Here is a 19,454-nt window from a genome sequence, read left to right as displayed (position 1 = left end):
CTTGTGAAATCCTTCTTCGATAAGTTCACCTAATGATGCTTTAATGCAAATACATTTTTAAACCTAAAAATAAAAAGTATAATCCCATACAAGTATCAGGTTAGTGAGAAATCTCTAATATATTATATGCATTTGATTGATAAACACGAATTAGGTTTAGGAGTAAGATGAAAGCAAGAAGAAAAGATAGAAATCATCACCCCAAACCCCTTACGGTCCATTTGGAGGTGGTCATTATTGATGGTAACGAGAATAAACTTATATGTAAATTTGCAATGAAAATCAATGTTCAATTACGCAGTATTAATGCTAGCTCGGATCATCCAGTCATCCCAAATTAACCATTTTTTAAAGAAATTTTCGTTTTCACCTAACACCTCCTCCCAATTAGTAGTGGATGTTTTTCACAAAGAAAACACATGCTCGAGGATGAAAGTGCACTACCATGGGATTACAATGTTAATAACCTCCTAATTACACTTAAAAATCATTCTCAAAACCACCATTTATTACCGGCTATCAAATGGGTTTGTAGTTGTTGATCTCACGACCTTTAAATCACCTTTATCATTAGAGCAAATCTTTATTTTATAAGTGTAGTATATGAAGTAATTTGTATTAATATAATTTTACTCAATATTAGTATTACATACTCCTTAATAACTAACATAATCAAACTTGATGGAAAAAAAACTACAAATAAAAATTATGAAACTTTATATTACATAGTAATACTTCGTATCTAATTAGCAACTACTTATCTGACAAAAATAGTTTTTTTTAAAGATTAAGGACAAACATTTACAAAAATTGGATGTAAATTAAAATATTGTACATCTGATATAGAGTTACCTTAAAGTGATCAAAAGTTACCCTATAATGATTAAAAGTTACCTCGTATATATAAGTTACCCTGATATAAATAAAAGTTATTTATGCTTTATTGATAAAAGTTACCAAAAAGTCTAAAAGTTAGACTAAATACAATAAAAGTTAGATTAAGTAATTGAACTATAGTTAAAGTTAGGATATAAATGAGCTCTTTCCCAAATTAATGTCTAGAATTACCGCAATTCCCAAACTAAAGCCACTTCTTTTTATTTTCCCATTCTACCGTCTACGTAAGCATTGGTTAAAAAACCGGTTTTTTTTTCCGGTCCAGGGTAAACCGCTACTTCAAGTAGCGGTTTCTTTGCAATAAACCGCCACTTCAAGTAGCGGTTTCTTAGTACAAAACCGCTACTTGAAGTAGCGGTTTTTCAAGGTAAACCGCCACTTCAAGTAGCGGTTTCTTTACAAAAAACCGCTATTTGATGTGGCGGTTTACATTGGAAAACCGCTACTTCAAGTAGCGGTTTACCCTGAACTGTTTTTTTTTTTCAAACTTACATAATCATTCAAAAAAAAAACATGCAAGTTGTGTACCTGTAAAACATAAGATATATAGCATATTTTCAACACAACCACCACAAATAACAAGTTTATGAAGATCTGAGGAAGTCCAAATTGCAAAGTCGAATATTTTTCAATTGATTAAATATAACAAAATCTAATTCTAAGCATTTACAAAAAAATTAGTTTAGTTCCAAAATATACACTTAGCTCGGGCATTGCTTCTTCCCATGAGGTGACGACGAAGATGATGCAGCTGTCTCCTCCTTTGGAATGTCATCCAAGCCAACTCCAACCCCAGACGTAGTGTTGCTACGCCGTCGATTTCTCTGATACTGGCGATGCACCAGTGGAGGAGATGTCATGATAGTATGCTGAGAAGGAGGAGGTTCATGCAAGGGAGGGCGAATGTGAGTCGGTGGACGGAAGGCACGTGCTGAATGGCCTCCACGATGAGGTGGTGGTCTGATCGGCCTAGTGTGCACAGTAGAAGATGAAGACGTGGACGGTCGAGGCTGCTGAATAAGGTGTGACTGCTCCACCCTAGACAAGGTCTGCCCACAGAATGATGTAAAACCCTGCATCGTCTGTATGGAAAATGGTATAGCCGTCTCTGGTGGCAAATGGGAGATGGTCTCAGTAGCTCCCGATAGCTGGACGTGCAAATCAGCAAATGCATGTGCCTACATTGAAGTGTAGTTTTAATGTTAGTAAAATGAAATCAAAAACGAAAGCACTAGATTGAAATGAAATGAAGTTCATACAAGCAGTAGGTCAGAGGTAGCTGGCTGGTAATGACTCGGGGGGCGCTCCTACGAAGGTAGAGTAATGACCAGTCTCGTGATGCGACGATACCAAGCCATGTACTCTGTCATGGCCGGGGAAGAAGTCCCAGTGAACGGGTATCCCTGGACGACTAATGCCTCTCGTCGACTCCACTCGTGTACATGGTCCGAATGCCGAATCTCCCAATTACGCTGTCCCCTTCGATCCTTCCTGTGTAGAGCAACGTCCGTGTTTACATCCTGTGGGATGGGCTGCTTTAACCCGAACTGACGAAGGACTCGGTCTGGGAGGTGGAACTCAACGACGTCAAAGCATATCAGAGGTGCCCGTGTACGCCAAATGTGCATGTCTGAGCGACAAATCTCCGGAAGTCGATCCATCACCGCCTCAGTATATGGCTGCCAAATCATCTAATTCCCAAAACAAGTATGTCAACATGTATATGACTAACATAATGGAAGAAAAATAATGCACAAAAAAAAAGAAACACCGATTGTACCTGGTCCTCGCGCTGATGGTCAAACGCATCTCTGTAGTATGGTATGCGCACACGATAGATGGACACGTAACCACCTGTAAAGACTCGTTAATAATAATTCTTGAAAGATAGAACTGTTAGAACATGAACTTGAAGCAAACACTGTACCTGCACGCCAAAGGGTCAACACCTCGCTGATGTTGAGTCCCCAAAATGTCATCCTGATCCTCATCCTCAGGGTCCTCCTGTGGCGAATCTCGAGGCCTCCTAATGTATGGTCGGCCGATAGTAATATGCTCCCACGACCACAACTGTAGTAGGATGAGTGGGCCTCCAATCTGTCTCGAATCTCGCTGACATGCTCGACATAGTTGCCGGTACAAAAAATCAAGAGTCGCACTCCCCCAGCTGTAGGTCGAAGTTGTCTCCCAGTCTCGAAGGAACGACAAGTAGTAGAGTGACACAGCATCGCCACTCTTGTCGGCGAACAGAATAGATCCCATGAGAGTGAGAATGTAAGCACGGCTATGGCGCTGAACTGTCAAGTCATCAACTCCCTTTGGCATCTGTGAGAAGTGACGTCTGAGCCACGTCAACTTCAAAGTAGATCCCTCCAGAACGGCTTACCGTTATCATCATGGCCAGGTCTAACTCCCAGCAACTCCTCAACTAGGTCATGCCATCCCTCAAATGGAGGTCCAATGACAGGAGGGCCGTGCACTCTCAGACCTAACAGGACGGCGACATCCTGTAAAGTAATGGTGGCCTCACCTACCACTAGGTGGAAAGTATGTGTCTCCTGCCTCCACCTCTCAACCAACGCCATAAGAAGAGATCGATCAAGCAAAAACCCTCCACCCAAAATCCTATGCACACCGTAAAACCCAGCAAGCCTAACGTACTCTAGTACTCCGCCCTCTACCCTCCACTCACGTCCCACGCTGACCATATGCTCCCTAACTGAGAGAACTCTATCAGCTACGCCAATCCAAACATCGTGGCTCCTATGGGAAGTCTGCAACCGTAGAACAGATGGATCAACTGGGCCTGGACGAATAACCGGCTCCATGGGACCTACACGATAACAGAAAATTGAATTAATGTTAAGCGTTCGAGAATAAACATAAATATTAAACAAGAATATATAATTAATCATGTTACCCAAATGATCCAACACCACCAATAAGAGTAGGACATGTCTTCTTGTTATGCCCAGGTCGCCGACAAACACTGCATGCCTTCTTCACACGATAGGGACGCTCATCCATTTCATTTCGAATTCTAGTGGACCGTCGGCCTGGGCCTCTTTTCAAATCTGGGTTGGCCATAGTAGTAGGCCCATTGTAAGCTGACCAGTGGCAAGGATCAGGAACTGGTGCGAAACACTTCGCGTATGAACGCCTATATTCGGCGGTCGTGAAAAAAGAATCCACAAAGTCTGCATGTGATAGGCTTCGATGACGAAAAACTGCTAGGACATGAGAGCATGGGAGCTTGTATATTCTCAATTTCTCACAAGTACATGTCTTGCTCAACAGATTCACAGTGTGGGAGTTACCACCTTTACCAGCTTTTCTCCTTCCACGACCGGTCCTAACCTGATACAACCCGATGGCATCATAGTCAAAAGCAACAACCTCATGGTGCGTGGCTTTCTCCATGTTGGCTTCTATTGTCTTCATAGCCTTTTCCGATAACTCATGGCCCTCTTCAAGTCTTCTTTTACTCCAACTTCTTCTAGTTGCAAAATAGGAGTTAACCCGGAAAAAGGTCATTTGCACTAAAGCGGTTATCGGGAGACATCGAGCCCCCTTTAAGACTCCGTTGAAAACTTCCGACATGTTTGTAGTCTTCACACCAAACCTGAAACCACCATCATGATGAATGGACCACTTACTGTACGGAATTTCCATCAAGTACCTACGGGCCTCTACATTCAAGTCACCAATTTTGTTGATGTAGTAATCAAACTTCTTCTTCTGCCTTGCAGTAGCTGCTTTGCCAAAGAGGTTCTTTATGACGACACTTTTAAATTTTGAGTTCACATTAGAAGCCAAGTGCCGTGTACAGTACTTGTGGTAGGCATTGGGCTCCTCCCAACCACTTCCAACTTCTTCCATTGCTGCTAAAATACCAGCATGTCTGTTAGATATCACACATAGCCCTTTCCTATCTGTAACTCGAGCTCGAATACAAGCCATGAACCAAGACCAGCTATCATTGTTCTCTCCTTTGACAACCGCAAAAGCGAGGGGGAATAGTTGAAAATTGGCATCCATTCCCATAGCAATAAGTAGAGTGCCTTTGTATTTGCCATATAAATGAGTGCCATCAATGGTGATAAGGGGTCTGTGGTGACGGAATCCATCAATACATGGCTTGAATGCCCAAAAGACTCGTTGAAAAATATGTGTTCCAGGAACCGTACTCTCTAACAACCTCCACTCAACAACAGTTCCAGGATTTGATTCCTTGAGAGCTTCCATGTACTTAGGCAACTGTTCATATGAACCCTCCCAATCCCCATAAATGAGTTTTATTGCCTTTTGTTTCGCTAGCCATGCTCTCTTGTAGGTTATTTGGAATCCATCAAATTTCTCTTTCACAAGTTGCACCATTGTCTTGATTTTCAATGAAGGATCAACGCGAATGACATCTAGAAGAGCATTGCAAACGAACTCGGAAGTGAGTAGCTTATGATCTACCGAGTCGATGTCACCAACACAGTTACTTGCATGAGGGTCGTTGTACCTCACAATTTTAAACGTAGAGAGTGTTGGATCTTTCACTCCTCTAAGCCTCCACGAACAATTACATTGTTATTTCCTCTTGCACTCAACAACATATTTCTCTGGCTCTGCCTCCACAACTCGAATTGTTTGATTTCTAGCTATGGAGTAAGATTTCACAGCATCTTTCAGTTGTTGCAAAGAGTCAAACTGTTGTCCAACCTCAAATTCTCCCCCATTGTTATATGTCTCATTTCCTAACCAAGACATCCATGAGTTATTCAAACGAGGATCAACTTACGCCACTTCATTGAAGTCTGAAGTGGGGGCGCTTCCTTTAATTGCCTTATCACGAGCTTCAATTACCTCTTCGTCATCATCTTCATCAGTGTCATTCATCTCCGCATCGCCAAATACATCAACATTGTTTGGGTCAAGAGAATCAAGAATGCCTTGTGGTTGTGTGCTTGTTGAGGTTCCAACATTAGGCGATGAGGCCGGAGACCTAAACTGTGACAGGTGTTCATTGACATAATGTGGATCAACAAGCATTCTTGTGAATGACCCTATGCCCACACTTTGATGACCAGTGGAAAACGGTTGATCCATACTACCAAAAAAATCCATCCCCGGAAAGGAACCAGTGTTAGTTTGCACAACTGGCTCCTTTGGAACTTGTTCAATGAACAATTGCATTGCAACAGAAGAACTCTGAGTCACAACAATCCACATAGCTCTAAGAGCGTTGTCGTCATTCAACGGAATTGCAACATATGCCCCAGCCATAGGATAACGCATAACCACCTTCAACTCCACACCTCTAGGATCAACACTCAATTCTTCGTATAGCTTGTTCAGAACTTGTGAATATGTCATCGCAGCATGTACAAAAACAAATTTTTGATTCCCACCCCTATACGTTACATCGCTATCTTTGTGGACAATTTCTCCACCCCAATAGCAATATAGAGGGTAGTTCGGAACCTCCATGTTTCATTCTAGAAAAGACCATTATTAATCAAAGATATTAGATTGCAAAAATTCATTAACAGTGTGGCAATGTCCTAACATCAAGCAAACTACACAATTATAGCAACCTAAACTGAGCTATGAAGGTCTTAATACCTCTTGAAGCTCAACATGGGCATAAGTCATGACTACATGTACTTTGTGTATAGAAGCTCTATTTTCACTTTCAAAATCAGAAATTATAGCAACCTAAACTGAGTAATGTGATCGAAACCATTAATAAATCTACAAGGGTTATATGTAAGGTAAGTAAATCAAAGCTCATGATATGTTATAAACACAATAATACCTCACTCTTTTTACACTAAGGGAAGAAGAAAGTAAAGAGGAGCCGTATGTTTATCACAAACAACCAAAACCAACAACAACAACACATACATACAATTCTGAAACTCAATAACAACAACAAACTCAATAACAACAACAAACTCAATAATTGAATACAAAAAATAATTAGGGCACTTACCACAAACAAGAACAACAACACGTTTCTTCTGAAATTAGCGATGCCGACCACGAAACTCGAACCCTCGGCGTCAACAGCGGCGGCCTTCGTTGCTGAGGAATGCTCCGGCGGCGTCGGTGGATTCCTTGGCTGTGCCGGCTTCCGTTTAAGGAGGTGTGATTTTGTTGGAAGGCGTGGATGGGATTTTGGTGAAAAGAGGAAATTGAAAGAGGAAAGTGAAACTGCGAAACTATACCTGCTAGAAAACCGCTACTTGAAGTAGCGGTTTATTAAACAAAAACCACTACCTGAAGTAGCGATTTATCAAACCAAAACCGCTACCTGAAGTAGCAGTTTATTAGTAAAAACCGTTACTTCAGGTAGCGGTTTTGCTGTAGACCGGATTTTAAATTTCTTCCCCCTGAACCGGTGACGTGGACGGTACTTTGGGAATTCTTAAAACTTTGGCTGCAATTTGGGAATTGAGGTTATTCTTAACATTAATTTGGGAAAGAGCTCGATATAAATCTTGTCGGAAAAAAAAAAAAAAAGTTAGGTCATAATAGTATCGTAGGTTTGTAGTATAGTACTTCCTCCGTTTCTTATTAGTTTGACACACTTCATTTAGTTACACATTTTAAGGAAGTGAGTCAAAAGATATTAAAAGGAATACCCCTTCCCTACCAAATTACAAATCAATTTAAAGTTGTTTGAATAAGGTAAAATAGAAACTATGCTTTGAGTAACTAAAAAAAAAGGAAATTCTCTGCATTTTTTAATTTTCTCGTGGCAAATTGTAAAATTTTTTATTATCCCTGAAAAATTGTAATTTGTTATAATTATCCAATGGTGAGATTAATGATGTTTATATCGTTATATGCAATTATAAGCCTAACCATGTTTAAGTTTTATAATAATTAATTAAAAAAAAACTATCTACTCCCCCACCACAACCCAGCCACCCCTTGCCCTTACCCGTCCACTGCCGGCTCCCAATCACCGGCGCCACCCATTCCCTGTACCGGCGTCGTCCAGCCAACTATCCTCAAATAAGAGCCCCAAATTTTTCTCTTCCCCTGTTTTACAGTAGCCCGCATCTCTCCTGCTACACAATCAACCACCTGCACTCCCCTATTTCTCGCACCACCAACCACACCCAACACACCACCAGTCAGCCGCACACTCCACGCTGATCTACCATACACTCCTCGCTGTGGCACCTTTGCACCACCGCCCAGCTCACCCACACACTCCGCGCAGCCGCACCAGCCACCAGTAGCGCACAGCATTCGCGCAGCCCTGCTTTCGATTCAGTCCGAAACTGTTGTGCGACACGTTCTTGAGAAATACAAGAATCATCTTTGTAATCTTTGCAGTTTATAGTGAAATCATTCGATCTCGGTGCCCGTGGACGTAGCTATCACATCGATAGTGAACCACGTAAATTCTTGGTGTTGTTCTTATTGTTTGCATTGAATTTCTTTATTGTTTTCTTGTTTGTTTACGACCTTTGCTTCCGCTGTCGCACAACAGAAACCATCATCAATCAACTCCACCCAGGAGCCATTTGCCCTCGCATTCCCTCATCTCTTCCACAAATAAATTTCGGCCACCACCAATTGCAACCAGTCACCGCAGTTAACCGCAACAGCAGCGACATCAAGCAACCACCATTCGGCCCCTCAAAAGACCCAAATTCAATTCGGTTTCATCGCGGGGTGTTGGGGATCGATCGATTAAATTGATTTCGATTGATTACAATTAGGCCTTTGGGAGCGAATCATGGCTTAAGATTTGGGAGGCGCGTGAAAAAGGAGGAGGAATTGGAGTGAAAGACTGGCCGCCGGCGATAAGGGTGGCCGAGGAGCAGGGCTGGTGGGGGAGGGGGTGTCGGGGTTGGTGAAGAGAAGAAGTGTTTTTTTTTTAAAAAACAATCATTTATAAAATTATTATATTGTTAAAAAATAAAATATTTAATTAGTTGAGTGTATTAAGTAAGGACATTTAAGGAATTTCAGTTTTTATTTAAAATAAACACTAATAATGGTTAACCATTTACTTAAATTTTCAAAGGTACTAAAAATTTTCACAATTTACCACTGAAAAAATTAAAAAATACAGAGTTATCAAAGATGATTTTCCCAAAAAAAAAAAGGAAAACATGAATTAAAAAGAAACTTTTTAAAAAGAAATAAGCATCAACTAAAACAAAACGAAAGAAGTACTACCTCCGTTAACGGTTATTTGTAACGATTTGACATAAAGTAGAGAGGAAAAATGTCTAATCGTTGGTAGTATAAAAAATCAAACCGTGTCAATTAGAAGAGGGAGTAGATTATTTAACGTGTATTTAACATGTATGTGCTTTGATTGACGATCAGTCGATCACCATTCCACTCTCTAATCTAATCCCCACTCCTCGTTTACAGGACTTACCAAAACGGGCCGTACAGGGTTAATCCAAGGCGCTTTACAAACTTCGCCGCCGATCTCCCGTCTCCTGCCGTTGCTTGTCGCCGTTCCGCTCATTGAAACAGCCGAACAGGTAATTCTTCTGATTATTTTTGGGTGAATAATGTTGTTACAATCAATTTTATTTTCTGGGTCAATCATGATGTTAGAGCATACTGATTACCGGAACTTTGAATTAGATTTACAATTAAAGTTCGTAACTTGAGGGTTGTTTTGCTGAAATAAAAGTTAATAATCAGATTTCATGTGTTGTGGCGTTGAAAATTTGTGGAAAGATGTAATCAATTTGATAACAGTTAATTGGTCATGAGTTTTCCTAATTCTTGTTTGTTAATTTGGTTGATCAATAGCTTTCTGTGGGTGTTACTGGTATTGACTCGAATTAGAAGCCTAATTTAGGTGATGGTGGATTTTATTAGTGATTATTACTTTTATGAGGCATATGAGCTATGTAACTTTCCCTGACATTAACCACCTCGACCCGCCTTAAAAACAGTCATGTAGCTCAATACATTATTTTTAGGATTGAAGGATAATGTGGGTAAACAATACTCAGATTTTAGATTTTTAAGTAGAAAATACGAACAAAACAATCAAATCGAGCGACTTGTAGAGCTCATATTTAACAATAGTACAATTCTCTAAGCAGAAACCCTATAATGCTGCTAGATGCTCGTGTTTTTTCAACAAGCCTTATGAGTTTGGGCCAGTGGGCCTCGGTTGATCTCTGATTGGTAAATCTTGTGAGCTGCAGTTTAGAATTGCTGACATAAGTCGTTTTGAGAGCCTTAGGGGCTCTACATTATACTTCTGGGACTTGGGGTTTAGCTCTTCTGCAATTCAAAGATTTGAGAGACAAGGGGCTCTACGTCATACTTGTAGGACTCGAATTTCGGTCTTTTATGATTCTCAAAGGTGCCATTTAGCATTTGTAGCCCTTTACATGGTTACATGCTTAACTCTGCTTAAAGTAAGCCATAGCTTTTAGAGTTCAGAAGTTTGTATTCATACTTTTTCCCTATATGTGGGAGAAAGTTCTTGTGAGATCTTCAAACTGTGTTCTTTGAAAAGCATTTTCCCAAAATTTCTTCTCATAATTAGCCTAAAATTGCCTTGGCAGGCACTTAGACTATATGATTCTAAACATGCATAAATTTACCTCATTACACTTCGTAACTTGTTAGAATTACTCTGTGTCTCAAAATGATTGACTTCTTAGAGTTGGCAACTTGGCACAAATCACTTAAATTGTCTCTAGGCAACAAATTGAGCAATGTAGATTGTAGAATACACATCTACTATTTGTCTTATAAGATGGTTAGTTTGGATAAGAATATAAGATAGTCATCATGGGACTGGAAAGCAAACCACCCTACTTTAAAAAAGAAACTCTTATACATGAAGACGAATTGCCAATGTTGACAGAAACCATTGGTGACTATGTTTGACAGTTTTCTAATTTGTGGTTAAGTCTTCATAATTATTATTTATTGTTTTATTATTTCTTCTCTGCTTTTATGTGTGCTATCGTTTTTTGTTTTTAGAAAATGAAGCAAGAAGAAGTGACTTGTTGCCAGATTCAAAAATGGTATCCAAAATTTAAACCAGTCTCTATAAAGAACTTTATCCATGAACTCCCTGAATCCTTTATTCAGTATCTGGTTGGAGATTCTGGCCCTTTTCTACTTCCCACGTCTGTGTCAAATGAAGATGCCTTGCCCAATAGGATTCATAAACCTGAAGATGAGGAGGACTACCAAGTGTCGGAAGGATCTGAAGATGAGTCAGAGCCACCATCACCACCTCCTTCATTCCCGGAACTTGAATTGAAGATCAAAGATTCAATCGAATCCCTTGGTGGTGCTGTCTTTCCCAAATTAAATTGGAGTTCACCAAAAGATGCTGCTTGGATCAGCACCACTGGAACCCTCAAATGCACTTCATTTAGTGACATAGCTCTCTTACTCAAAGCATCTGATTCTGTGGTCCACGATTTGTGCCATCCATATGATTCATGCAGTGACAAGACTTTGTCGAGACCCCCTCAATTCTACCTTGCCTTACGCAAATGCAGGGGCGGACTCACCTTTAGTCATAGTGGGTCCGGTGACACAGTATTTTTTTTAAAAATAAAATATCAAAGAGACCCCTTATTATAGATAGGTGGTCTCTTTGATGCTGCTATTGGTAACAACAAACAATATCAAAGAGACCTCTTATTAAGATAGGCGATCTCTTTAATGCTGCTAATTTTTTTTAAATATTAAAGAGACCTGTTATTTATATAAGAGGTCTCTTTGATGCTGCTATTGCATTTCGCAATTTTTTTGCGCTACTTTTTTTCATTAAAGAGACCAGTTTTATTTAATAACTGGTCTCTTAAGTTATCTCACTTTTTTTTGTATAATTTTATAATAATTTTTTTCCCTTTTTATATCTTATATTTGTACAACCAATTTTAATATTTCCCCATAAAGCTTATCAATTAACTAAAAAATCATAAAGTTAATTCAATATAATAATTTTATTGTACCACTTGTTTATAACATGTTATTTGTAGTATTTTCGACTTGTAAAATTGAATTCTTAAGTACTGTATTTGGTTGTGGTATGAATTTTTGTGTCCTATTTTTGGATTGAAATCAATTTGGTGAAATATATATATATATATATATATATATATATATATATATATATATATATATATATATATATATATATATATATATATATATATATATATAATTTTTGGATTGAAATTAATTATGAACAAGACATGGAAAAAAAAAATTGTACTTTCACAAATGATCAATAATTGATGGTGACACACTATCTCGGAAATCCTGGATCCGCCACTGCGCAAATGGTACCCCTCTTTAAGACCAGAGATGGAGTTCCGTTGCTTTGTCTGTGCTCAGCAACTTGTTGGAATATCTCAACGTGAAGTCACTGCTTATTATCCTGCTGTACTGGAAAAGAAAGACGAGCTCAAAGATCTGATTTATGATTTCTTCATTGACAATGTTGAAGGGAGATTCAAATCTGAAAATTACACTTTTGATGTTTATGTTACAAAAGATAGGAGGATGAAGTTGATTGATTTTAATCCTTGGGGTGCATTTACACTGCCGTTACTGTTTACTTGGGAGGAGTTAGAGCAAGGTGGAAGGTTAGAGGAAGAGGTTGATTTTAGAATAGTGGAAAGCCAACATACAGTACGCCCAGGTTTGAAGACCGCAGTCCCTTATGATTATATAGATATGAGTGCGGGAAGTGGTTGGGATCAATTTTTAAGGAATGCCGATGAGGAGTTGCAGCAGCAGATGAGGTCTCCAGAAGCAGGTGCATAAACATTTGCCATCTGGTTAGCTGGAGCTTACTGATTATGATGTAGTATCCTTTTATACTTTATTGTATGCTTAGCTAAACAAGCTAAGTTCTTTCTTATTACAGTATTACTTTTGACTTAAAGTCAGAGTATTGATGTTGTATGAGTTTTGTGGTCTCCTTTCATTTTATTTTTTTTAGTGTTAGTGTTAGGGGTTATTATCGCCAAACTCTATTATGTTGGAGTAGTATACTATTAACACAAAAACCCTTCTCACATTATCTTAATAATAATTAATTTAATTTCATTGATAATGATTTATCATCCAAACTCTAATGTTATATTAGCCCAACTTTATTTTGCATTGATTTCGTGTATACATTATCTTAGTTGGTACTCGTATTAAATAATATCCTTCATCCTCTTCCCTTGAATCTTCCTACTTCCTCAATCCTCCATTTGAAGCTTCCTTCTCTTTCCCTCGATCACCACCATTGTTGACACCATCTTTGAAAATCTTAAGCTCAATGACAGCTTCAAATCATGGTCACCCCTACCCTCTGGAGTTGATCATGCCCTTAATTTCACCCTTTATTCACAAGGTTTTTGCTAGTGTCTTCGCCGCCACAGATGGTGGTGTCGTCGGTGGAAGGTGGAGACGAGGAAGATTGTGTCGGTAGAGGGTGGACAACTGGACATGATCACGTGATGAAGATAGTGGAAATGGTGGTGTTGGTGGAAGCTTCAATGGAGGAAGCTTCATCAATGGTATCGGTGGAGTACACAAATGGTGGATGGAGCAAGCATCAATAGACGGAGTTAACAATTGTAATGTATTTATTCTGACTCAACAAGTGATAAATAATAAAAAAAAAATATAAAAAAAAAAAACAGCTAGTAAAGTAGATTGACAAAGTTCATCAATTATAAAGATTAGTCGGGGCTTGCTCGTGCAAAATATATTACTTCGTAAGAAATTTTTCAATCAGCTTTAAGTCACGTTCACAATTCATGTTACTTCAATTCTTTAATTTGTCTATCGTACTTGTGTCAACATTCGACACTCCTGACAAAGATAAGCATTTCAACACAAATTAAACAAAGTTAATTTAAATGTGTGTGTATTTGCACATTACGGCTCAGGTGAAACAACCTCAATTTTAAACAAAGATATATTCCATTAATGCTGTGTCCGGTGTCCTCACACCTGTTATGGACTGTGTCATCTTCAAGCTTACAAATGGGCCTCATATAAGCATTATAGTTGCAGGCTTGGTCCTCTACACTCCAGCTTTCCAGAATCCAGATCATAAACCCAAAGAGGACCTCATGCAATAAGGAAGCCGGGAAGCAATGTTTCCACGAACAGCAGACACAGTTCTAACAGTTGCCAATCTGAACATAACACCAGCCCCAAATTGTGATTCTGTACGCGATGGCTACCTACAGATTTGTTAAAAACCCATTTAGACTAACAACAAAGCTACAAAGGGTACATGAATGTTCACTTCAACTACAATATTCATCTTCAAGAAGTATTCAGCAAATGATCATGACAACATTGAAATATAATAAACAATTTCATATTGTATACATTAGCATAAGATGAAGTGATGAACATTGAGCATCCAATAACGCCCTGATCTCTCCACCTTAAATAAATAATATTCAGTAAAATTAATTTCACTTAAGTAAAAATATGTAACTTTAAAGAAGAAATATAATAGGGAATCAGAAAAAAAAAATTCAGTTCATTAAATTAATTTCATTTCAGCAAAATAATTTCAGTTCAATAAAAATAATTTCAATTTAGTAAAAATAAGGTGAAGAAAACAAGGCCTAACTATGGGTGAAATAAAATTGGATCAAATCCATCGCCTAATACAATCCGAACCAAAATAGTTATTTGGTTTAAATTATCTGTTAAACTGGATGGATTGGGCACATTTATTTTTTAAATTGAATTCTTGGATCAGATCGAAGGTGGTTGGATCTCATAAAAATATTTTCTTTTAAAAAAAAAAAAAAAGAACAACCCAATATTATATGAAATGTTGATGTTATATCCTATGTTCGTTATGTTAATTGTGAAGACTGATTTATGTCTTGCAGATCATTGTGTAAGGCTTAAAGTTATATAGTACTATATCAACATATTATTCATATGATTCTAGCATAACAGCCTATTCAACTCCCAATTTCCAGTCTTGAAAGGATTTAAAACAAACTTTCACTTTCACATGTTTCATTTTCATAAGAGACCATTCAACCCAACTCATGGTAATCAGTTTTTGATTCACAAAGAAGAGAGGGTTGAAGTTGGCTTACCTTAACTAGAAGACTTTTGAAGGATATTGATTACAGGGCAACCCTCAGTCTCTCCTCAAAAACTTCCCTGCAGTATTTGTAGTAGCTTGAAAGCTTCCAGATTTCACATCCGATCTTGACTTCCTTACTGCATCCATAAAAAAGGAACTTTGACTTACTGAAAGTCCTTGAATTACTCAATCCTCAGGTCCATTCATTCTCGATCAAGACAGCATGCTCAGATGAAAGTGCGTAGATATTCTGTGCATCAATAATATTAAGTACAAATCAGAAGCGAACAGATGGTTATATGAAGCAATTAGTAGCAGGTTCTGTGATCCAGCACAGAAGAATATAGAAAAGCTCCTTTCATATATTAGAAGAAGAAGAGAAAAAGAAAAAATACCAAAAAAGAAAAGAAAAAGGATGCAAACATGGCCACAAGGCTTACCTGTATGATACACAATGGCATTTGGGGTTGAGTCATTGTAATTGAGAATCTGAGAGCTAATGGCATCTATGGATTTTATTGTTTTCTGAAATACAATTTTGTCTTTGTGCCAGAGATCAGAAACTCAAGTATAGATCAACAAAGCAAGCTCATATCTTTGATCAACGTGAATTAATTTTTTTTTTTAAAGCCAACTTACTTGGAGAAGTCAGAAGAAAAGGATCCATATATATATAGAATTGCTAGAATGAGAATGAGAAAACCACTTAAAGTTGACACATGTCCCCCTTCCTAATTTTTAAAAAAACAAATATTCCTATCTTATGTACTTTGTACTTTATATGGGACACGTGGCAGTTTTTAACTGGCTTTCTCATATTCTCATTTCTCATTCTAGCAAATCTGTTATATATATATGTGTACATATATACATATATATACATATATATACATATGTATATGTATATATACATATGTATATGTATATATACATATGTATATGTATATATATATGTATATACATATATACATGTATATACATATGTATATACGTATGTATATATATACGTATATATATGTATATACATATATATATGTATATATATACACATATATATACATATACATACATACATACATACATACATACATACATATATATATATATATATATATATATATATATTACTGAGCTACTGATTAATGTCTAAAAAAGGATAACTTTTCTCCAAGACAAAGAACTAGTTGCAAATCAATAATTGTATGTAGTAAAGCCATTTCTTAGCTGATTTCAGTGTCTCAATGACCGCAGTCAGTCTCAACTTAGGGTTTAGGGTATTAGGAATAATTAAATCTTGAGAATATATAAAAATTTGCATTAACTTTTGATTAATTACAGTAATATTTAAGACAAAAAAGCTTTTAACTTAAAGTATTCGTAGCTCCTAGAAATAATATTTGATCACTTGAAAAAGGAAATCGGACAAGTCAACAATGGAATTGGATGGATGGAGTAATAAAGATTAGAGAAATTACAATACAGGACACACCAATATTATTATACTAAAATGTAGCTCTTAAAATCTTAATCTTGCATGTGAACCATACTTCCACAGAACCACAGGCCATAGTCTAATCTAGAAAAAAAATGGAACGGTTTATTGACTAGCAGCCAAATATCTACTTAAGACCAGGGAACACATCGACTCTATGCATAAACTGATGTCAATAACATTAAAGAAAATAAGTCATCTTGAAACCTGGACTACCGCACATATAATAGATGCCAAATAAATGGTCATGGTGCTAGAAACTATCTACAACAATACAATGCAATTGGTACCTGGCAAATGTGGCAAATCATACTCCTTTAGTGTGTACTGTTTAGTTATTTAACCCTTGGCGGAATGTGCTCTGAAGCATCTCCTCTAGAGTGGTTCAACCAAATCATCATAACATGCGCAAATGCTTTCACCAATAGTCTCCACAAGAACAAACTCCATCTTTGAAATGATGAAATCGATTAGCATCTCGAATAATTATTTCCCGATTGGTGAATTTTGATATAAGCTTAATAGCAGAGTGACAGTTGACACATGCCCTGAGATTTTTTGTTATCCGAAGAGTGCTTCCTGATGGTGTTGAGATGAGACCACAAGCAACTGCTAACCTCTCACTATGATTACAAAGACTCTCCTGCATGTCCTCAGAACTCAAATCATGTAAATTAGATTCTGAATCAGGGGAAAATCCAGCTTCTTTCAACCTCCTCTCCAAATCAGCAAGCTTTTTCCAAATTTCCTCATATCTTGGATGTGAATTGTCTCCTACACGAAATACTTGGAGCTTTCCATTGATTTCAATAAGACTAAATCCAAAATCCTTGCTCAACCCTCTCTCTTTCATAAGCTTGCGAATTTCATTAACCTGATCCCACATACGTGCTGCAGCATAAAGATTTGATAACTGTACGTAGTGTCCAGTATCATTTGGATCTATCGCAAAAACTTTAGAAGCTGCATATTCTCCCATTTGTACATGGCGATGGATTTTGCATGCACTCAGAAGGGCACCCCATACTGTTATTCCTGGTTGCATGGGCATTCTAACAATAAATTTGTAGGCTTCTGCCAAGTAGCCCGCACGACCAAGCAGATCTACAACACAAGCATAATGTTGGTGAAGAGGCTCTATGCCGTAATCTTTCATGCTATGGAAAAAAGTCCATCCCTCTCTGACCAGCCCTGAGTTTTTACATGCCAGAAGAAGCCCAAGAAAAGTGACATCGTTAGGCATCACTTCAGCTTGCACCATTGCATCATAAAGATCAATAGCTTCTCGGCCACAACCATGCAATCCATATCCCACTATCATGGCACTCCAAACAACAACGTCCTTATCACGAATCTTATTGAAAACTTGCCTAGCTACTTCCACAGTTCCGCATTTAGAAAACATATCAACAAGTGCTGTTTTTACATATACATGATTTTGGTAATCACTTCTACTGACATAATCATTCATCCATCTTGCCAGATCAATTGAGCCAACTTGAGCACAGGCTAGAATAGCAGCCCTCAGAGTGATAGAATCTGGCTTCATATCCTTCTTCTTGGCCAATAGTTTAAACAGCTCTACAGCTTTCTCAGCATAACCATTTTTAGCATATCCAGAAATCATAGCATTCCACAATATCAGATTTTGTTTATTTATCTGATCAAATAAATATCTTGCCACCATCACTTCCCCACATTTTGCATACATAGCTGTAAGTGAAATTTGCAAATCTTCTTCTGATACAAGACCCATTTTAAGGACACAACCATGTAGAGATTTTCCTTGTTCCAAATAATCAAGATCAGCACAAGCTCTCAGAACACTCACTAGAGTAATCCAATCAGGCTTCATTTTCATCATCCTCATATCACTGAAAAGTCTCAAAGCCTCCATGGAATTACCACTTTGTGCACATTTTGATATAATGGCGGTCCAAGAAACAACAATTGATCTACTACTACACAACAAGCCATCATAAGAAACAAGCTTCTTGGCATAATCAATTCTACCACACTCAGCATAAAGTGAAACCAGTCCACTTTGCACAAACATGTTAGAATCATGGCCAAGCCTACATATATGGCCGTGGATAGCCCCACCCATCTGAAGAAGCTTTAATAAGCTGCATGCCTTGAGCACTTGTGTAAGAATATAGTAATCAGGACTCACCCCAGCCCGCTTCATTCCAGCATACGTTTCAATTGACTCACGCAACATATTACTTTTACTATATCCACCAACAATTGCATTCCACATAGATATATTTGGTTGAGGAAAGGCATCAAAAACCTGACGAGCATAGCCAATTTCACCGATTCTTAAGCATGCATTCATAAATTCAGAGACCAAAAAGCTTTCTTTAGTATGAAGTCCAGAAATTATAAATTGGGCATGAATCTGCTTCAAATCAATCATATGAGTTGAGCTACTCAAAAGAGATTTATAGAAGTTAGAAGCATCAGGGACATGAATCTGATGCTTAAGAAGGACAGCTTGGTCCTCACTGTTTTCGTCAATATAATCATTTACGCAATACGAAGATGAAAAACGAGGCCTCACATTAAAAAATCTCGATTTTGTAGAAGCAGAAATCAAAGAAAATAAAGCAGGAAAATTAATAGACATAGCAGCTAATTTCTAAGGAAAACTGAAATCCAAATATGAAGTAATATGATAGTCCTGATTATGTGGGTTACTCGTGCTTATTTTCCTCTAGATTCGCCGATTTTTTTATGTAATAACCTTAATTTAGCAAGCACCCATAATCAAAAATAGAGCAAACGCAAAGTTGAACAAGAAAATGAAGACGAAGAAACTGACATTGAGTGTTGCGAGCTGAGTGTGTCGGTGCTCGCCTTCACAGGGGTTGCTAGTGTCTATTTGCAGCACCGGCGGGCATTGCGGTTGCTTCTGGTCGACGATAAGAAGAGGTGAAGGAACTAATTTTGTAAAAGATGGTTTATTTTTAGCATTTGGGTTTC

The 19,454-nt window shown here is 37.9% G+C and overlaps 4 protein-coding genes and 1 long non-coding RNA gene across 5 annotated transcripts; 1 reads left to right on the top strand and 4 right to left on the bottom strand.

Annotated features, from left to right (window-relative positions):
* Positions 1 to 1,475: 1,475 nt before the first annotated feature.
* On the bottom strand, positions 1,476 to 6,751 carry LOC110726363. The gene is made up of 4 exons (XM_021905835.1): positions 2,825 to 6,751; positions 2,678 to 2,751; positions 2,157 to 2,588; positions 1,476 to 2,075 (listed from the first exon to the last, which is right to left on the bottom strand). The coding sequence occupies exon 1, from the start codon at positions 5,272 to 5,274 to the stop codon at positions 3,814 to 3,816; it is 1,461 nt and encodes a 486-aa protein (XP_021761527.1). The 5' UTR covers positions 5,275 to 6,751; the 3' UTR covers positions 1,476 to 2,075; positions 2,157 to 2,588; positions 2,678 to 2,751; positions 2,825 to 3,813.
* Positions 3,255 to 3,725, bottom strand: LOC110726263 (serine/threonine-protein phosphatase 7 long form homolog). Its single transcript, XM_021905717.1, has one exon. The coding sequence runs from the start codon at positions 3,723 to 3,725 to the stop codon at positions 3,255 to 3,257; it is 471 nt and encodes a 156-aa protein (XP_021761409.1).
* A 2,355-nt stretch (positions 6,752 to 9,106) lies between the features above and the next one.
* LOC110726360 (cell division cycle protein 123 homolog) lies at positions 9,107 to 13,538 on the top strand. The gene is made up of 3 exons (XM_021905834.1): positions 9,107 to 9,404; positions 10,876 to 11,399; positions 12,195 to 13,538. The coding sequence occupies exons 2-3, from the start codon at positions 10,879 to 10,881 to the stop codon at positions 12,679 to 12,681; spliced, it is 1,008 nt and encodes a 335-aa protein (XP_021761526.1). The 5' UTR covers positions 9,107 to 9,404; positions 10,876 to 10,878; the 3' UTR covers positions 12,682 to 13,538.
* An 80-nt stretch (positions 13,539 to 13,618) lies between these two features.
* On the bottom strand, positions 13,619 to 15,766 carry LOC110726361. Its single transcript, XR_002512361.1, has 3 exons — positions 15,418 to 15,766; positions 14,988 to 15,227; positions 13,619 to 14,102 (listed from the first exon to the last, which is right to left on the bottom strand). It is a non-coding gene; the product is annotated as an uncharacterized LOC110726361 (long non-coding RNA).
* A 987-nt stretch (positions 15,767 to 16,753) lies between these two features.
* On the bottom strand, positions 16,754 to 19,098 carry LOC110726262 (pentatricopeptide repeat-containing protein At3g12770-like). Its single transcript, XM_021905716.1, has one exon. The coding sequence runs from the start codon at positions 19,096 to 19,098 to the stop codon at positions 16,888 to 16,890; it is 2,211 nt and encodes a 736-aa protein (XP_021761408.1). The 3' UTR covers positions 16,754 to 16,887.
* Positions 19,099 to 19,454: the final 356 nt, after the last annotated feature.

This window comes from Chenopodium quinoa, unplaced genomic scaffold (assembly GCF_001683475.1).
Source record: "Chenopodium quinoa cultivar QQ74 unplaced genomic scaffold, ASM168347v1, whole genome shotgun sequence".
Classification (NCBI taxonomy): Eukaryota; Viridiplantae; Streptophyta; class Magnoliopsida; order Caryophyllales; family Amaranthaceae; genus Chenopodium; species Chenopodium quinoa.
Note: the sequence above shows the minus strand (reverse complement) of the source record. Positions and strands in the feature narration are given on the sequence as shown.

Coding starts and splice junctions, on each gene's coding strand:
- LOC110726262 (XM_021905716.1), bottom strand. CDS start 19,098: ATGTCTATTAATTTTCCTGCTTTATTTTCTTTGATTTCTGCTTCTACA.
- LOC110726363 (XM_021905835.1), bottom strand. CDS start 5,274: ATGGTGCAACTTGTGAAAGAGAAATTTGATGGATTCCAAATAACCTAC.
- LOC110726360 (XM_021905834.1), top strand. CDS start 10,879: ATGAAGCAAGAAGAAGTGACTTGTTGCCAGATTCAAAAATGGTATCCA. Junction 11,400..12,194: donor TTCTACCTTGCCTTACGCAA/ATGCAGGGGCGG, acceptor GCCACTGCGCAA/ATGGTACCCCTCTTTAAGAC.
- LOC110726263 (XM_021905717.1), bottom strand. CDS start 3,725: ATGGAGCCGGTTATTCGTCCAGGCCCAGTTGATCCATCTGTTCTACGG.